A 17,974-nucleotide genomic window follows, 5' to 3' on the forward strand; every position below is an offset into this window, starting at 1 on the left:
TCTCTCTCCATACAGGTGACCCAGGAGTTGTTTTTTTTTTTTTTTGTTTGTTTGTTTTTTTTTCTCTCTCTCTCTTCCCCCCCTTCTCACCGTCTCTTCTCCCCTTTGGTTTTCTTTCTTTCTCTCCCCCTCTTTCTTTCATTCTTTCCCCCTGTCCTAAAAAAAAAAAAAAAAAAAGGATGACAAAGGATGAACTGAAGCTCCGCCATCACGTGATGTCACATGCTGCTGTTTCTGATGTCACTTCCAAAAAAAAAAAAAAAAAAAAAAAAAAAAAGATTAATTAGCAGGGAGGTAATTACAGTAATTACATTTTTATATTTTGTCTCTCAGTGATTCAAAATCACTGAATCATACCTGTTTGTTATCCTAAAAGCAGAGACACAATACATGGCCTAAAATATTAGGCTCTTTGGCTCTGCTAGATATACAAACAATAATAGAAGGAGGACTCTTTAAAGATCAATAGCTTCAGTTATTTAAGCTGATCTCACTATTTCTGTTCCTGTGACTCAAACAAATAGGTTTGACATCACATTATTCTTTCTTACACTGACACCACTTTCACAAAAGTTTCAAAGATGACTGTTAAGATCCTGTTAAATCTATAGTTATACCTCCTCTGCTGCCATCTGCAGTGGGAGGGACTAAGATGTGAGGAGTGGAGTTAATTATCTGCAATCTAAGGAAGGACAAAGACGTATGTTTCTTGGCTGACTTGGGAACGCCTCAGTGTTTCCCTAAAGGAGCTGGAGGAGGTGGCTGAGGAGAGGGAGGTATGGGTATCTTAATCAGTATGAATAAAATATGTATTTGTGAATAACTTTTCAAGTTATTTCTGAATGTTCACTTTTACTTCTGCCATATCGGTTAAATGCTGCCTCCTGGTGTCCTGTGATCATGACGTCATCATGAAATAATCACAACAATAAGTATTTTGTTGTCAGTTATAACACCTACAGCAAATAATAATTAATCACACAGACCATTAAACAATCTGATTGCAAAAACTTTTTTATTCATTTATCTTTGTTCTCAGATTGAAGACAGAATAAGAAAACTTCAAACATTCATACTTAATAAAATTTGTAACAATTATAAACAAAACTGTTTTTTAAAGCGCTATCAGTAATTACTGAGAAAAGTCAACATTTCTTAATAAATATTTCTGTTAAAGTGTGAATTAACAAGTAAAAAATACTAGGGTCTTGTTTCCTACAGCTTTTGTTTCATCGTTTCCATCATCTTCATTTAGAAATCACTGGAGGACACAGCAGAGTTCCCTGTGGTGGTAAAAGAATGAAGGTGACATGAAAAGAAGAAGCACCATTAGACAGATACACACAGTGTCTTTTTATTACCTATATTATAATCTTCACATATTTGCTAGAAAGTCACTGCTGGTTTTTCTAAACTTTGTGTCCACATTTTTATTAATATTTCGTTTCTCACCTCATTTATTTTCCTTTTAAGCCACTCGGTGTTTGGTCTGAGGAAAAATGTTCTTCCTGCACGTGTTTTGACCCTGGAAGAAAAAAACAGAAGGATAAAGAAAGAAGTTTAGAGCGAAGAAGACAAATTAAAGGATTAGACATTTTCACTTTATTGTTAACTGAACATGTGCAGGGTCCATTTTGCATTATGCTGTGAGAGAACAGCTCAGGTTTCCTCCAAGCTCATAAGCACAAACTCACAGATTCCCCAACGTCACCACATTAGAAACAATCACAGAGCAAACAGTAGTGCTGTATGTTAGAGAGGGGAACATTTATCTGCTACATCAAGGTTTCAGTGCAAATCTCATTTTCATTGTTGTGTTTGTGGATTTTTAATCAAGAATTAATTTCTACATTTTATTTGGTTTAAGTGTATTTAGAAGAAGTTCTACTTACACATAGCCATGAAGGCAGCCATGTCTGTCGTCTTCAAAGCAGCTGATGATGTTTTTTGCCCATTTAGGTGTAGACATGTTTATTACAAGTCTGTTAGAATGTGTTTTATAGCAGGTTTTCCCCACGTGGTCAGCCCCTGCAGCACATCATCACACACATTGTCATTATTCTTCAGAGCCTTTCAGATATCATGGAGAATGAAATAAGCTGAACTCTCAGATGTTGTATAAATAATTTACTGATCTGTTAGCTGGTGTTACTGAACTTTGACAACAAAGAAATAAAAACTGTACCTGATACAGAGATGAGCATCATCACACTCAGGGAGATCAGAAGAATCAGGCGGCTGGTGGAGAGACTCGAACACATGTTGAGACGCTGAAAGGCACCAAATCTGAGTCTGGTTCTGAGCCGTGAACAGGTTTGTTACCAGCTGATGAACTTGTCAAAGTGTGACAGCAGCTCATCTTATATACTGTAGCTTGTCACTGAATTAGGGGCTGTTTGGTGATGTATTTACACAAAAATAAACACTGATGGAAACACACCAACCATAAACTGCTGTGGTGAGCAGCTTCCTTCCTCATGTTTGTTTCAACAAACTTTGTTGAAATTTGTTGAACAGCTTAATGTGTCTGTAATTTGTTTAAACATGCTAATATGTATAGTAGTAGTATTAACATTACTAACAGCAGTAGTAGTGGTAGTAGAATCGTAGATCTTCAGACGACAGCCAGTACAAACAGATTATTTATTAAATACAATGTTGGACATGAAACACAAGTATACGAGTTTAACCGTAAACATAAGCTGCTGTAAAATCAATCCATTTAACACTGAAGGGAAACATTTTACTAATTATTATTTTTATTTTTGATATTTTTTCACAGTTTTCCAATAACACAGTTTTGTGTATTATGGGAAGCGATATTTCCAGAGCTGAGGGCAGCAGTGTTCAACTGGATTGTTGCACATCTCTAATAAAAACATGGAGAATTAAATGCATCTGTTTGAATGAATGTTTTTGTTTCACTCTTTTGTTGACTTGTTGGAAACTTGCACTACTTTGTTTAATAGTGACAGGAAAGGTAAAGTTAGTTAGTTTATTACATACAGAGAAGTATTTTAATATGTTTTATTGATAAATGTTCCCTCGGTGTGTGGAAAGGATTTCCATTGGCTGAGCACGGGGACTCTCTGTGACGTGATCTTCCACCAGTTTCGTTCCTGTTGACCTGTGGGTGTCGGTTTTATTAGTGGTTTGCACCGCCCACATCTAAATTCATGGTGGTTTCCTTTCAAAGACATCTCAGAATAAAACAGTGACATTACTGGTGACCAGCTTCTGTGGCCACATTTAAGAGGACTTTCCCTGTGACTTTGTCTTTAATAGCGTTTAATGAGTGGGCTTCACAGAAACTGCTTTTAGTAACTGTCAACAGGTACAGACCTTAAATTACACGCTTAAGATTACCATTTAGTAATCTTCACTACCACACTGATCATCCTGTGATGATTTATTTCCAAACTTTATTGAGTGTTTGAACTCAGGGAAAAGGTATGTTTTTAAAAAGCAGGTGGAAGGGCCATAGACAGTATTAATAGATAGAGGCCATGACTGTGATGTCATCTACTCGTTTCGAGACTCATTATGAAGCATCATCACTTCAGCCATCGTGGTGTGTTGAAACAGGCTGTGATAAGTGAAGTCATTAGCCAGAAAGCTTCGATGGGGAATCGTCATTTCTGACTCTGAGTGTTTACACAGTTTACAAAAATTTATTTTTTGTTCTACTCAGTATTAAATTAGGAACGTCTATACAACAGGAAGACTTTTGTCAACCAGATGGTTTGCCCTCTGGTGGCCATTAGAAATATGGCAATTTCAAGGCTCTACATTAGCTCTACTCTTTACCTGGACATCTTCAGTACTGGCTGTGGTTCCTCACTGTAGATTGGCAGATTTGAGCCCTGGTGATTTCTGGGTTGTTCCTTATCATCCTAATTAATTTCCTCTTAAAGCAAATGAATGACACATTTAAAGAATTTAAAGAATTTGTCTTTAAGTGCAATTGTTTGAACCTTTGACGTCACACTTTCTTATAAACAGCTTCACAAGTCATTCTAGAATATTGTAAATATACAATGCATTCCCCTGATTTTCCTGTCGTTCTCACCCATATGGAAAAGATATATATAAATCTTATAAAGTTTGTATCTGTCTTGTGTGGAACTTGTATGAAAAGCATACAAGAGTGAAAACAGATTTAAGATCCCTTGAAAAATTATATAAATGAAACTTTGTATGTTTTGGATACTTACTAAAACAATATATGAAAGTAATGAGAAAGTGGCCACTTTCATGAGTAAATCATATAAGCCTTATATGATTCACTATATGAAGTCTTTTATACATTTTTTCTATTTCTTTTCCATATGGGCAGTGAGATCAATCCAACGAGTACTATGAGGCCAAAAACTGGTATTAACAAACCTCGCACAGAAACAAAGAAGAATGAGAACTTAGAGATGAAGCTCCATCTCTCTCTCACACACATACTCAGGCTCAGCTGTGTTCCAAACACAGCGGCCAAACTAAAGTGTGAGCAGGCCTAAAAATAAAAAATAAAATAAACACTCACGAGGCATTTAAACACAACAATTACCTTTCTGTCTGAGACTTAAAACAAAAGGTGACATGGAAAAATCTTTGAAACACCTGCTGTTATAGTGGTCCTATATATTGATACTGTTGAAGTTTTAAATCTATAAAAGAAAAATTACACTGCACATGTCTACAAACAACAATGCCCTGGACTGTCAGTGGTCATGTCCACAGACTAGCTGGACCACATACGCTGTACGCTGCCTTTATCAACACCAGAGCTCTAGGCAGGTAGATGGGCCGTTCCCAGACTGCCAGCAGACTGCAAATGTGCTCTCCACACTGAGCCATAAATTATGGCTGTACAACTCATGCTACAAAGGATATTAAGCAAAAACATGTTTCAGGCATTGCAGTTGTCAAAATTGAGACAATACAATTAGAGAAGTCAGAAAGACCGATTCATGCATCTGAACAACCAGTTGACGCACTGGAATTAATGGAGGATTTCTTCTCCCGACTCGATCTGCCTACCATACCAACAAAACAACAGACCACCCCCAATGCTCCCATTTCTAGAGAGGAAGTACTAAACGCTATAAAAACAGAAATGCCCCAAGACCTGATGGTGCTTTCAGGGCCCCGAAAAGCGCTGTATAAATGCAATCCATTATTATTCATTGCAATCCATTGTTTAATAGTAAATTTTATAAAGAATTCAGTGAGCTGTTAATAGATCCATTAGTCAATATGTTTAATTATTCATTCTTGAATAATAGTTTACCTCAGACTCTAAGGGAAGCTAATAGTGTGCAGAGTCTTGTTCCTCTTATAGACCGATAGCTCTTCTAAATGTGGACCAGAAGATACTTTCTAAAATAGCTACTCGACTCAAAATTCTCTTGCCTATAATTATTAAAGAAGATCAAACAGGCTTTATAAAAGGCCGTAATTCCCGTAATAATGTCAGGCACCTTCTCAGCAAAGGAACATGAGTGGTTTGGTTGTTTCTCTGGAAGCTGAAAAAGCTTTTGACCGGATAGAATGGACATACTTATTTTACACTTCAAATAAATTCAGTCTTGTTAATGATTTCATTAAGTGGGTAAATATTCTGTATGATACTCCTCTGGTGTCCATTTTGACTAATGGACTGAAATCAGATAGTTTCCCATTGTTTAGAGGAACGAGGCAAGGCTGCCCCCTGTCACCTATTTTTTTTGCTATTGCCATCGAATCGTTAGCCAAGGCTATAGGGAGGGCACCTGATGTACAGTGTTACGGCCCTGGGCCGGCTTTGTACTTTTGTTGTGCTGTGTCTTTAAGACTCCACAGGTCCTTCCCGATTGGAGAGCTGGCGGCGGCTGATTGGTCCCTGATCATGTGGCTCTTTTCAAAATCCCTCACCAGCAGTTGTTGTAGGGCCAGCCACTGACAGCAGCAGCAGACCTGACCCTGGCCTCATGCTTGTGATTCTCGTGAATTACTGAGCTTGTATATAGTGTGTAAATTAGTCTTCAATTGTAACTAGCACATTGTAAATAGACACTGAAACAGAAGGGGTGAGCTGCCTTATTATTTTTCTTGTACTGTTTTCTAGTGATAGTGAGATGAAGCCTCTTGATGAACTGAAGCTTTCCATCCATCTGGTCGACTCATGGTTTGAAACATTGTGATTTCATTTGCTCTATTCCGCCATCAAGTGGACGATTCAAGTGAAACAGGCTCTTTGATTATAATGATGTGATGTGTAAACCGCTAAACTGAATAAATAAATTGTTTTCATGGTTATTTATCACGAATATCGTCTCAGTATGTCTGATACAAAAGACAAAGTGGAAACTATCAACACGGAGTTTTGGTATGATTGTGTAACTGTGTAATCATGCTTATGTACATCAGGATAATGACACAAAGTAGTGTGTGGCGCTTCACTTTTTAATAAACTAAAAGAAAGAAATCAGATTATAGGATCTGTAGTGTTGTTTATTTATATTATGGTACTTGTGATATTTATTACTGTGTGCATACTATATTAGGAGAGATGAGATAAAAAAAAAATCTCTTCCTTGCTGGTTCCATCGAAGAAGAAATGCTCAAGTAACTATTATGTAGCACGTAGGTAATCCAATTCCACAACACAGCGTGATGAGGGAATCAGCTGTGTTTTGCTGCCCATTTTATTTCGAATCTGGCACGAACCGGCGAGCCAGTTCCTGAATCAGTCACGTGGTACGGACTGCCCGCGAGGCCTCGAACGTCATTGCATACGTAATCAAAGCGAGCCTCAAAAACTCCCCCGAGATTACCCGACACACGCTTCGAAGCTTCGAGACACAAGATACATCACTACTGTTTTCTCCTGTTTATTTCAGTTAGGGAGTTACAGACAACAGACAAAGAACAGACAAAATTTGTCTTTTGTTTGGTTTTTGTTTCACATAGGGTTTTAGATGGCACCTCTTCTCCTGACTTAGCTTGTTTTGTTTGTTATTTTGGCCTTTGCTTACCCCGGAGCTTAGTTTTCAGTGTAGATAAATAAACCACCATTTACTTAAGAAATTGTTTTTTCTGTGTATGGTTTTGGGGACCAGGGCGGGGTCACTTCCTTTTTTAACTCTTATGCTACGTTCCTGTACCCCTAGACTGGGGCGTAACAACGGGGCTTGCAAATTGATTATGAGCATAAGATCAGTTTATATGCAGATAATGTTTTAATATTTATTTCTGATCCAGAGACATCAATACCGGCTTTACTTAACATTATTGATACATTTAGTCAATTTTCTGGTTATAAAGTAAATTTGACTAAGTAGAAGGCTATGCCAATTGGCAGCCTTAATTCAGTGCCAACTGGACTGTTTTCTTTCCCCTTCAAGTGGTCGCCCACAGGTTTTGTATACTTAGGGATATTTATAATAAGAGATGGAATTCCCTACCCTTTTCCTGGCTAGGATGTATAGCTTTGGTTAAGATGAATATTTTGCCTCGACTGTTATGTCCTGTTCAAATGATTCCAGTTATATTTTCAAATACGGTGATGAAGGATCTGAACGGCTGGCTAAGGTCTTTTATATGGAGCAAACGCAGACCAAACGTATGATGGCTACACTACAACTCCCAGGTTCAGTATGGGGTCTAGATTTACCAAATATTAGAACATATCAATTGAGTACTCACATGTGCTATATTCATGACTGGGTCACAAATAACTCACACTCTATCTGGTTGGGGATTGAAACTTCTCTTTTAAAGTATTGTCAGGGTTCCTGGGTGTTCACCCAGTCAGTGTTTTCAGTTGTTTCATGTTCAGTTTATTCACCTGTTCACATTTCCTGTTTTCATGTTTGGTTCCTGTGTGTTATTAGTTCTATTATGATCAGCTGTGTTCTCACTGGTCCCTAATCGTTATCATTAGCCAGTGTATTTAAACCCTCAGTTTCCACCTGTTCCTTGTCGTGTCATTGTTGATGTTATGTTGTCGTTCCCGCCTGTGTTCAGTTCAGCCAGCCATTCAGTCTTTCAGTCTGTTGGTCCTTTTGTTCCTGCTCTGTCTATCCACTCATTCCAATAAATCATCATCACCCTGCACAGTGAGTCCTGCGTTTGGGTCATCTCTTCCTCGCCTCCACACAACCGCTGACAAGTATCCATTAAGGGTCTTACTGTTCTTTAAGAACTTTGAAGATATTAGTTCAAGCTAGGAAAAAATCAAATCACACTTAATACACTTTAGGCCTGGTGGTCAGTATGTCGACGGGAAGGTTGAAGTTAACATCTGTGTTCACCCCTATTGTGAATAACGTTGACTTTAAACCAGGGATGTTCGATGTAGGTTTTAAGCAATGAATTTGAAACTGCGTCGTACTGGGACCACAGGCATTGTACTGTATTGTATACTTGATTAAATGATTGATTGATTGATTGATTGATTGCGTGGATCTGAGCTGGTGTTTTGTTTTGTGCTTAGTTCTCAGTCTGTTTGTTTTTGTTGTTGCTTTGTTTTTGGATTGTTTGGTGGGGGTTTTTTGGTTGTTTTTTATTGTTCTGTACTTTATTTATTAACACTTTATTATGTTATGTAATTGTGTACTATTTGTGAAAATGAAAAAAATAGTTAAAAGATATTGTTTAAAAAACTGATCAAAGTCCACTGAATCTGCTAACCTAATTAAAACATTGTAAGTTCAGGTCTTCACTTTGCGTTTCTTTGTGAAAACAGCACAGCAAAGGAGACTCAGTGAAGTTTTGGTATAAGGGATAAATCTTCTGACTGAACCTGCTGGGACTGTGTGAGGTCCTGAGGCTAAGAGTAAGGATTTATCCACAGGAGAGCTGCGTTCTTACAAACCATCCCACTGTGTAAACCTGACATCTGTGGAACAGCTGAGCTGTATGATGTGTACAAGGACACAAAACATTATTTACCATCAGATCCCGAGCCCTCCATGTGTTAATCAAGACACTGCTGCTGTGCTACATCCATAAATAATGAATAAATTAGGAGCTGAAGCTAAAAGGACAGTTTATTTGTACCATCTTCATGTGAACACATTCAAGAACATCACAGATGAAAGAAACATTAAAAACTAACTTTTTCTTTCAGGTGGTTTCAGAAAAAACAGAAACATCAAACACCTCCAAGACTCTCTTTGAAAGAACTAAAAACCTTTATTCTCATGGTCCAATCATGAGTGAACTCCCCGATGAAGCCTTGTGTGCTAAAACATGTCAGAGTTTAAAGGTTAAACATGAGTTTCCAAAACATTTTGCTGGAGAACAATGAACTATTTGACTGAGTTTCAATTATTTACAGACGAGCAAAACCAGGACAGAGAAAAAAGGACAAAACTGACTCAGTAAAACGACAGAAAATAAGATCCCATGTAAATCTGTATTATGTAGAAGTTCAGCCCAGCAACCAGTTCAGTTCAACACAAGTTTAAATGATTCTATCTGAACTCTGTGGAGCCTGATCTCAAGCTTTTTGAGTCTGACACTGAAACCAGAGGATCTTTCTGTCTCTTCAGATTCACTGTGATCCAGTTATGGGAGTGATTTCAGCCCTGAGTGATCACGCTGATGTTTGCACAGAGCAGACAATGAGGTGAATGTTTGGGCACATTGGTAACAGTGAAACAGTTTATTAGTAACGTGGGATCGTTTGTGTTCGGAGTATGAACTGAGATTCCTGAAGCTCTTGTCACACTGGTCACAGCTGTAGTTTCCTTCCATGTGTGTACGTTCATGATTGTTACGATTACCTGAATCTGAGAAGCTTCTGTCACAGTGTCTGCACTTGTATGGTTTCTCTCCTGTGTGGACTCGTTTGTGTCTTTTAAGCTCCCTTGCAGTGGTGAAGCATGACCCACACTGATCACAGAGGTGCTTTTTAACCCCACTGTGAATCAGTTCATGTCGTTTTAACTCAGTTGATGTGATGAAGCTTCTCCCACATTCTTTGCAGTATTTCAGTTTGTCTCCAGTGTGTCTACGTTGATGTGTTTTAAGGGTGGCTTGCCGACTGAAAGTTTTTCCACAGAGGTCACAACGAAAGTCTTTCCCACCACCACAGTGATGACAGGGTTGAGAACTGGATCCATCTGTGTCGCTCTGCTTCTAAACAAAGACACAAAGACAGTGTAAGTCAGTCCTTCAACACTTTTATCCTGAACGTCGCCTGAAATAAAGAGCATCTCTGCAGACGTCCAATTACATTTGACTGTTTCAGTTAACACACTCAGTTTACTGGGCTGCAATAACTACAATACTACCACCATAATACTACAGTAATACTAAAATCATAACTGACATGAAAATCTGAATAATCACTCAGAGCTGCTTTTCCATGCAGTAGAATTGCTAACATGCTAACACAGTTTAATGAGCAGAGTTGTTCCAAACAGTCAGGCTAAAATGACAAGTTAAAAATATAAATACATACCTCACAGTAACTGCACTTGTAGAGTCTCTTTCTGGTGTGGATCTGTTGGTGTTGTCTCAGGTAATGTGGAGATTTAAAAGTCTTCTCACACAGGTCACATTTATAAGGTCTCTCCTCAGTGTGGATAAACATGTGTTGTTGTAACTGTGTGTCTGTAGCAAAGTATTTGCCACACTGTTCACAGCAGTACACATCATGTCTGGTGTGAATGCGTAGGTGTATATTTCGGTTCCCTCTCTGGCTGAAAGTTTTTCCACAAATGTCACAGCTGTATGCCTTAATTCCAGAGTGGGTAACTAGATGACTCTGTAAGCTGCTTCTTTGAGTAAAAGCTCTGCCACACTGATCACAGCTGTGCGGTTTAACTCCACTGTGGGTGAGTTGGTGTGATTTTAGGCCACTCTTCCAGGAAAAAGTCTTTCCACACAAGTCACAGCTGAACGGTCTCTCTCCAGTGTGGATGAACTGATGATGTTTTAGTGAATCCCTCCTATTAAAACCCATCCCACACTCGTCACAGGTGTGTTCCTCCTCTCTCTTTCTTCTGTGAGGTTTGTCGGCCTCCTGAGAGCGCTGACTTCTCGCTCCATGTTGGTCCTGCAGTGACAGAGATACAAACAGAGGCAGTGAGTGAAATGCAGTCGTGGAACAAACTCAACCTTCAAACTCCCTCCATTAACACTAGTTTTAAACCTGAAGGTGGAGTGTGGCACCAAACACCTTAAAGGTCTCTTATCCCCACCTGCTGGTAGTTCTAACACATTACATCCAACCTGCTGTTAAAAATAATTCATGACTTTTTAAAAACACTAAAATCATGCCCATCCCTCCTGCTGTACACAGATATATAAAAATGTATATATATATAATATATAAATATTTAACAGGTCTATACTTTTTTACATTTCCTGTTGCTGTTCCCTATTATATATATTTCCATAATTTTCTAATTTATTCAATGATAATAAATCAAATGTAACAGTTACCAGCCTGGTTCAGTGAAGGAAAATGTCAGAGTCTGATTGTAGCCTCAGGATTTCTTTAAAACTTTTACTCCCTACACATATCTGTATTTTCTACTCCTTACATTTTCAAAACAGGCTTGTTACTTTTGGTTTAAGCCATTTGAGGAGAGTAATGTCATCGCTGCAGGCATCAAACATCAAACTGATTTGAACCTAAACAGTAACACATGAAAGGCAATCCTGATCGTGCACTAATCACCAGGGTATGAAACATAAAAAGAGATGAAAGAGGCAAAACTGTGTGCAAAACATAGTCAAGAGTTAAAGTGGACCAATGTTCTTTTTTGGCACAACACCTGAATCACTGCAGGTGCTCATAAGTTGCCGTCACGGTACTTCAGCATCCAGCTAGCAATACAGAAGATGAGCAAGAATAAATGGATTCATATCTTTTAAGTGGCAGGTAATTTAAAACGCAGCATTTCTATCAGCTCAAAAAACATCAGCAAACACACAAACTGACAATAAAAAAGTGTGTTGCTCGCTAAAGGTCCAGCTGCTGTACATCACAGGGAGAGAAAAGAAAGAGAGCTAACTTCACTCAGAGATGGAGAAAGATAAGACACACAGGACAGGAGAGGAAGAAGAGAGGTTAGATTTAAAGGGAAGGACTGCTCAGTGGGATTTGATCAACTGGAGATTAAAGTTTACATGTAAGTCCTCATGTGTTGAAATCAGACATTGGGTCGGTACATGTGACATTATGTTTTATCAGATTATGAAAGATGCTGCAAAACAATCTGAGGCAGATTAACTGTGTTATTTAAAGACTGCATGAAGATCCTCTGCAGGTTAGTGCAGGATAAACAGGTTCGTTTGCTGAACTGTGATGGATTTAAAGTAAAGAACAGTGTGTGACTGGTGCACAGTGACTGTGGTGCTCATGTCACAGTTAGATTACATCAAGTGTAGCAGAGATTCATTTAAACTGAAGCTCATGATGCTGACATTCATTCACTGAGTTCCACCTTCATACCAACAGTATAGTGTCTAATATAAAGACAGTGTACTGTCAGTGTAGAGGATGGAAACCAGCCAGGACAGCTCATGAAACATCTGCTGACATCTGGTTGAATTCAGTTGTGTACATCCACAGAGAGCAGCAGGTCAGCTGATCACAGCCTGTATTTTAAGAAAATCTACTGGAGCTCTCAACAGAAATTATTGTGAGCTGTGATTCTTTTCCCCACGCTGAGCCACTACAGCTGATTTTAGGGTTCCCACCTGCTCAATCCCACTTTAACCTCCTCCCTGCTCATGTTCCTGTTTAGAGGAAAGTCACCCTCTACAGTGTAGGCAACAGAAAATACACATATGTTTTATTTTCCTTCATTTTCTACTTAACTGATTCAAACAGAGAACCTTTATTAGAAAGAAATAGTTCGTACTTCATTTACTAATCTTAATTTATTATTACATTAATAAAGCACAAGGTTCAGTTAGCTTTGGATAAAAACAGGTGGTAAAAATGTTCTTCAAGGAGCTACTTTTACTTTCTTACTCTGATTACATTTCAGAGCCCGTACTTTTCCACTTGAGTAAACAAGTTAAATCAGTACTTCAGCTTTTGATGGCATATTTGATGGAGTACTTCTTTACACTAGTATCTGTCACCTTCTGTGTTGAGCTCATTGTTTCCTCTGTAGTGACTCAGCTGAGTCCAGATGGCTGAAAATGTTCCTCTGCTGCTCCGTCAGACTCTTCTCCTCCTGCTGATCAGCTGGGACACAAAACAGAACTTTGTTAGGCTCCACACTGCACTGAAGAGTCAAAGTGTCTCATATGTTCATCTGACAACACAATGGACATATTTTAGTTTCCCTTTCACCTTCATGTTTCCCTCTCACCACATATCTAAACCAAATTCATGACCAGCAGGTTTTACAGCTGTGGCTCCAGCAAACATCAGCTGATAGTACAAAGTAATATTAAATAAATTCTAACAGCTTATCAAGCGTAAGCGTGTTGATGTTGTTTAGCACGACATCCGCTGTTTTCCTTTCTCTGGACGCCTGCCATTTATACAGCCATATTTCGCACATGACTATGAAAGGCAGAAGAGGAAGTAATTACTTCTAATGTAGACAATTCGGATGATATAGGTTGTGTCCCAATCCAGCGACCGCATGCTCCGGAATACGCATTTTGAGACCTATTACATCACAGCGACGCGACAACAGCTGTCCCAATCCGCAGTGTACTCCAAATGCGCCGTCGATTTCCCCAGATTTGAAGTGTGGTCCGGTGTACACTTTGTGGTCCCATATATCCCACAATTCATAGCACGGCAGTGGGTGTGGAGCAGTGTGTGAGGAAGAGGAGGAGGAAGAGGAAGAGCCAGCAGCAGCTGACAGATGGAGAGAATAGACAGACTGTTCCCTGTTTGTGAAGGACTGCTAGGAAAGTTTAAAATCACTAACTGTGTGTCCTGAATCAGTCTTATTAGGTAATGTTCAAATAATGTTATCATTCCAGTGTTTTCAGTGTGGGAGAAAGTACTCAGGGCCTTCAAGTTACACACTATGAAAGGCAGCAACAAGTTTAACATTCAGAAACCTAAAGTATGTATCAGCAGCAGAATGCAGCTAAAAATAAATGTTTGTTTCAGTTCTATGAAGCTTTGAGTATTTTGCATTAGTAGCACTGCTGTGTTTGTTGCATCATATTGCTGTAATTGTTTATATGCTTTATATATTCTGAGGTAAGTTGATCTATAGTGTTACATCATATTCTATAAGGATGTTATGTGTTTGTGTACTTTCTGCCCAGTTTGACCCATTTAGCAGAAGTCAGCCTGTTTAAGGCTCTGATATCTATTCTGTATGACTTAAAGCAGTTATGACATGGTATCAGTGTTGGGTGTAATGCATTACTAAGTAACGCGTTACTGTAATTAAATGACTTTTCCACTGAAAAGTAGAGTAACTGGTTACTGTTCATTTTTAGGTATTTTAATTACAGTTACTTACAATGTACTTGCGTTACATTGTAAAATAATTAAACTCGCTGAATATCATTATTTAATTTCAATAATTTATCTTCTAAACATAGAAGTAAACTCTGCCGCTTTAGCATCGCTGTAGTGCAGCTGCACGTCATTTCGCGCCAGTTTGCTGCGTAGTCGTATTCTACAGCGGAAGAGGTCGGACTCGGCTGAAGCGAGTGGCTGTTTTATGAAATGGACATATTCCCGTCACTTCACTTTTCTGAAACAAGCAGACAAGAACATTACAGTAATATGTAAGCTATGTCCTGGGGAGAAAAAACTATCGGCTGCTGTTAATAGCGCGAGTAATCTACTGAAGCGCCTGACACGAGAGCATAGACGAACACTTCTGAGTGATCCTTGTTCATCATCCATGGATAACACCGCGGCAACTCCTGCTAAGCAGGCAAAACGTGATTTTACTTCAGCAGCACAGAAATAATAATAATGGATACTTTATTGATCCCCATGGGGAAATTACTTGTTTTTTCTCTGCATTTGACCCATTCACTCAGTGAAGCAGTGGGCAGCCCACTAAGCAGGCGCCCGGGGAGCAGTGTGTAGGGACGGTACCTTGCTCAGGGGTACCTCAGGGTAGCCGTTAAGTGGATTCGAACCGCCGACCTTCCGATCATGGGGCGACCACTTTACCTACTGAGCTATCCCTGCCCCAGAAAGCGTCTGAAGGTGAGCTTAAAAAATGATTGCGGGCTCCATTGTGGAAGCGATGCTACCGCTGCGTACTGTAGAGTCTCTGTCTTTAAAAAAATGTACTTATTATTTAAAGAGTTTAATTTCTATTGTCCATTGACTATTACTAAATATTAAAAATAATAAATGACAGATTTAGATATATTTTCATAAACTATTAATTTACCACATCAATAAACAGCATGGCAGGGCAAAATATTTTTTCTAACATGGCAACCTTTAAAAAGTGAAAGGAGACAGAAAGACAGGTGAGAAAGAATAAAACTTAACTGACTTTTTGATGCCATTTTACACAAAGTACTGGTGCAGTATCTATAAAATGTGGGAAAATACTGGCATCATGTACAGTACTATCTTCTGAAGAAATTATGTTGGGACCCTGAAAAAAATTACTATGTACAATAATGGATTTCTATACATTTGACATCAGATGAAAACTTTGGTTGTAAGATTCGGATAATTATTTGTTAAAAGCGAGACATTTTAAATGAGAATAAGAAAGAAAAGTATTTTTTGTGCCCTCCTTTTCTTGTTAATGCCCTACCTGGCCCCCTGGCAAAACTTTGCTAGATCCGCCCCTGCACAGTTACCAGCTGTCAGCTACATAGAAAAGGATCCTGGTGTTATTTGTCATAGCTTTTCTTCAACCCATTCATGTAAACCTGTTTCTCCATCACCTGTTCAGCTCTGATGATTCAGTAAGGACATCTCCTGGTTTCATCTTCATGTTTTCCTCTCACTAGATATCCAAACCGATATCATGACCAGCAGCAGTGGCTCCAACAAACATCAGCTGATACTAGATATTAATATTATATAAATTCTAACAACTGCTTATCAAGTTTAAAGGCGCTTCTGCTGTTTAACGCGACCTCCGCTAGTTTCCTCTTTCTGGCGCAAAATGGGAGGTAAATAAGCAAGAGAGACGGGACTTGCAGCAGAAACGCCGATCAGCTGATCATTGATCAGTTTCATGATTGAAGTAGCAGCAGGAGAGGGAGGGGGGAGAATGAGAGAAGAAGAGGCAGCTGACAGCGTAAAGACGCAGAATAACTCCAACTTTTTGTCTTTGTTTATTGTAGCTGAAGTACGGGACAAATCGCGTTTATTTTCAGCTCAATACCAAACGCCTAATATTAACTCTGAATACCAGAGGATTCCGTTTTTTACAGAGGTAGGCGACTCTACTAACTAACCTTATGAATAAAATAAAGTTCACCAGTAACATCATAGCACCCACACAGCCACCTCGGGTCTCTCCTCCTCCGCCTCCCCTTTCCCTCTCATCCACCTGCTGGCCTCCACCACTTGCTAATTTTACTGAATCTGTAAAAGCTCCACCATAGCCACTACCAAACAATTGAGTTATTTTTACACGTCTGCCAGCATCTGTCCAATCCCCCACCTTTCACTGTTTACAGGGGAAAAAAGACAACAACAAAAAAAAATCGGCCCATTTAAAACGAAAAACTTCCATCGGCCCACCGGTGAACACCGGGCCAGTCCAGCTATGTTGAGAGCGGAAGCAACACATTGCAAGCAAGCGCAAATGCAAAACTTGAGCGAGAGGGGCTGCTATTGTGTGTGTGTGTGTGGATAATAGCAAACACTGAAATACATTTTTCTTGCACTCAGCAATGAATTTTGCTCCCTCAAATTTAGCTTTTCTTTGATCAAAATAAATTTCTCCTCAAAATGCAACACTTGCACCTGCAATTTTTTTTTACGTGCGTTAGGAATAGTGGTACAAATATAACACCATACTTATACACACACACAGCTGTGGTTTCCTGTTTTTGCTACATTCTGGAGAGCCTCGCCTTTAACGGTCTTCTCCCACCCCCTCTCACAGAGAGCAACAGAAAACTTCATGAACTCAGATCAATGTTACTTTGACACTTACCTCTAGATAGGCCGGAACAAAAAACTGAGAAACAAACAGCAATGAGCAGGAACTCTGTAGCTGTGTCCCAATCCAGCAACCGCACCCGGCGTTGGTCGAACAGATGTGTGGCAGTCTTGCGCTTCAGGAGCTGCCAAACCAGCAAAAAAACGCCAAATGTGTCATCTGTGACACTTGTGAGGTTATCTCAAACACACTCCGTCAGTCTTGATGCTGTTGAACAACAAAATGTTTAAAAATGTGGCGAGTTTACCTGGTGATATCCTCATTTAAAAGTGTTTAAAAACAGCAAACAATTAACACCACGCCGACGTTGTTCACAGGACAGCAAGAGTAAACGATCGGGAGACTCTTGTCGTCGTTATCGTGGTTATTTCTCCGATTTCAGCGTTTTTGCTTCACAGCTAAAGCCAGCAGTTTACTTTGTGCACTAACATGGAGTCGAGTCAACCAGCGCCACCTCTGGCCAAGTGCCACAGCCGACAGCCAGATCAACCTGTGACACACATCTGCAGCACGTTTGAATTCGTGTCATGCACAACACATTTGTACCTTCCTTTCAATTGTGTCTGTTTGTGCGTCATGCAAATAAACCTTTGAAAAGAATGAAATGACACTAATATTTCACTAGTGTTGTAACATCACATGTCGTTAGCGTAGTCTGCCTGTGTCTTTTCTCTGTGAACAAACATTTTAGAGTTGGCTGTTATATACAGTCTGTATAAGTGTGGTTAATCTAATAAACATTTGTAAGGAGATGGCAGTTACTGTGAATGTACAGCAGGTGATTAGTAATAAACAGTCAGACAATGACTCTGACAATCTCATTCAGTCTTGCAGATCGAATGCACCTCCTGTGGAAAGTGGTACCACACAGTGTGTGTGGACTTCCCCTGTGCAGAAGGTAG

The 17,974-nt window shown here is 39.3% G+C and overlaps 3 protein-coding genes across 3 annotated transcripts in view; 1 reads left to right on the forward strand and 2 right to left on the reverse strand.

The window, feature by feature from the left end:
* Window positions 1–17,974, forward strand: part of LOC146567009 (uncharacterized) — a 435,082-nt gene that overhangs the window by 320,144 nt on the left and 96,964 nt on the right. The gene's annotated exons all lie outside the window — the stretch shown is intronic.
* Window positions 1,144–2,290, reverse strand: LOC146567035 (uncharacterized). The gene is made up of 4 exons (XM_085285922.1): window positions 2,186–2,290; window positions 1,893–2,028; window positions 1,453–1,525; window positions 1,144–1,283 (listed from the first exon to the last, which is right to left on the reverse strand). The coding sequence occupies exons 1-4, from the start codon at window positions 2,259–2,261 to the stop codon at window positions 1,248–1,250; spliced, it is 321 nt and encodes a 106-aa protein (XP_085142048.1). The 5' UTR covers window positions 2,262–2,290; the 3' UTR covers window positions 1,144–1,247.
* LOC146567036 (uncharacterized) lies at window positions 9,012–17,514 on the reverse strand. The gene is made up of 4 exons (XM_085286631.1): window positions 17,067–17,514; window positions 13,081–13,186; window positions 10,442–11,038; window positions 9,012–10,116 (listed from the first exon to the last, which is right to left on the reverse strand). Exons 2-4 carry the CDS (start codon window positions 13,096–13,098, stop codon window positions 9,544–9,546), a joined length of 1,188 nt encoding a protein of 395 aa, XP_085142757.1. The 5' UTR covers window positions 13,099–13,186; window positions 17,067–17,514; the 3' UTR covers window positions 9,012–9,543.

Source organism: Mchenga conophoros, linkage group LG9 (genome assembly GCF_057382185.1).
Source record: "Mchenga conophoros isolate Kocher_MC1m ecotype Shallow Benthic linkage group LG9, M_conophoros_male_GT1.1, whole genome shotgun sequence".
NCBI classification, from domain to species: domain Eukaryota; kingdom Metazoa; phylum Chordata; class Actinopteri; order Cichliformes; family Cichlidae; genus Mchenga; species Mchenga conophoros.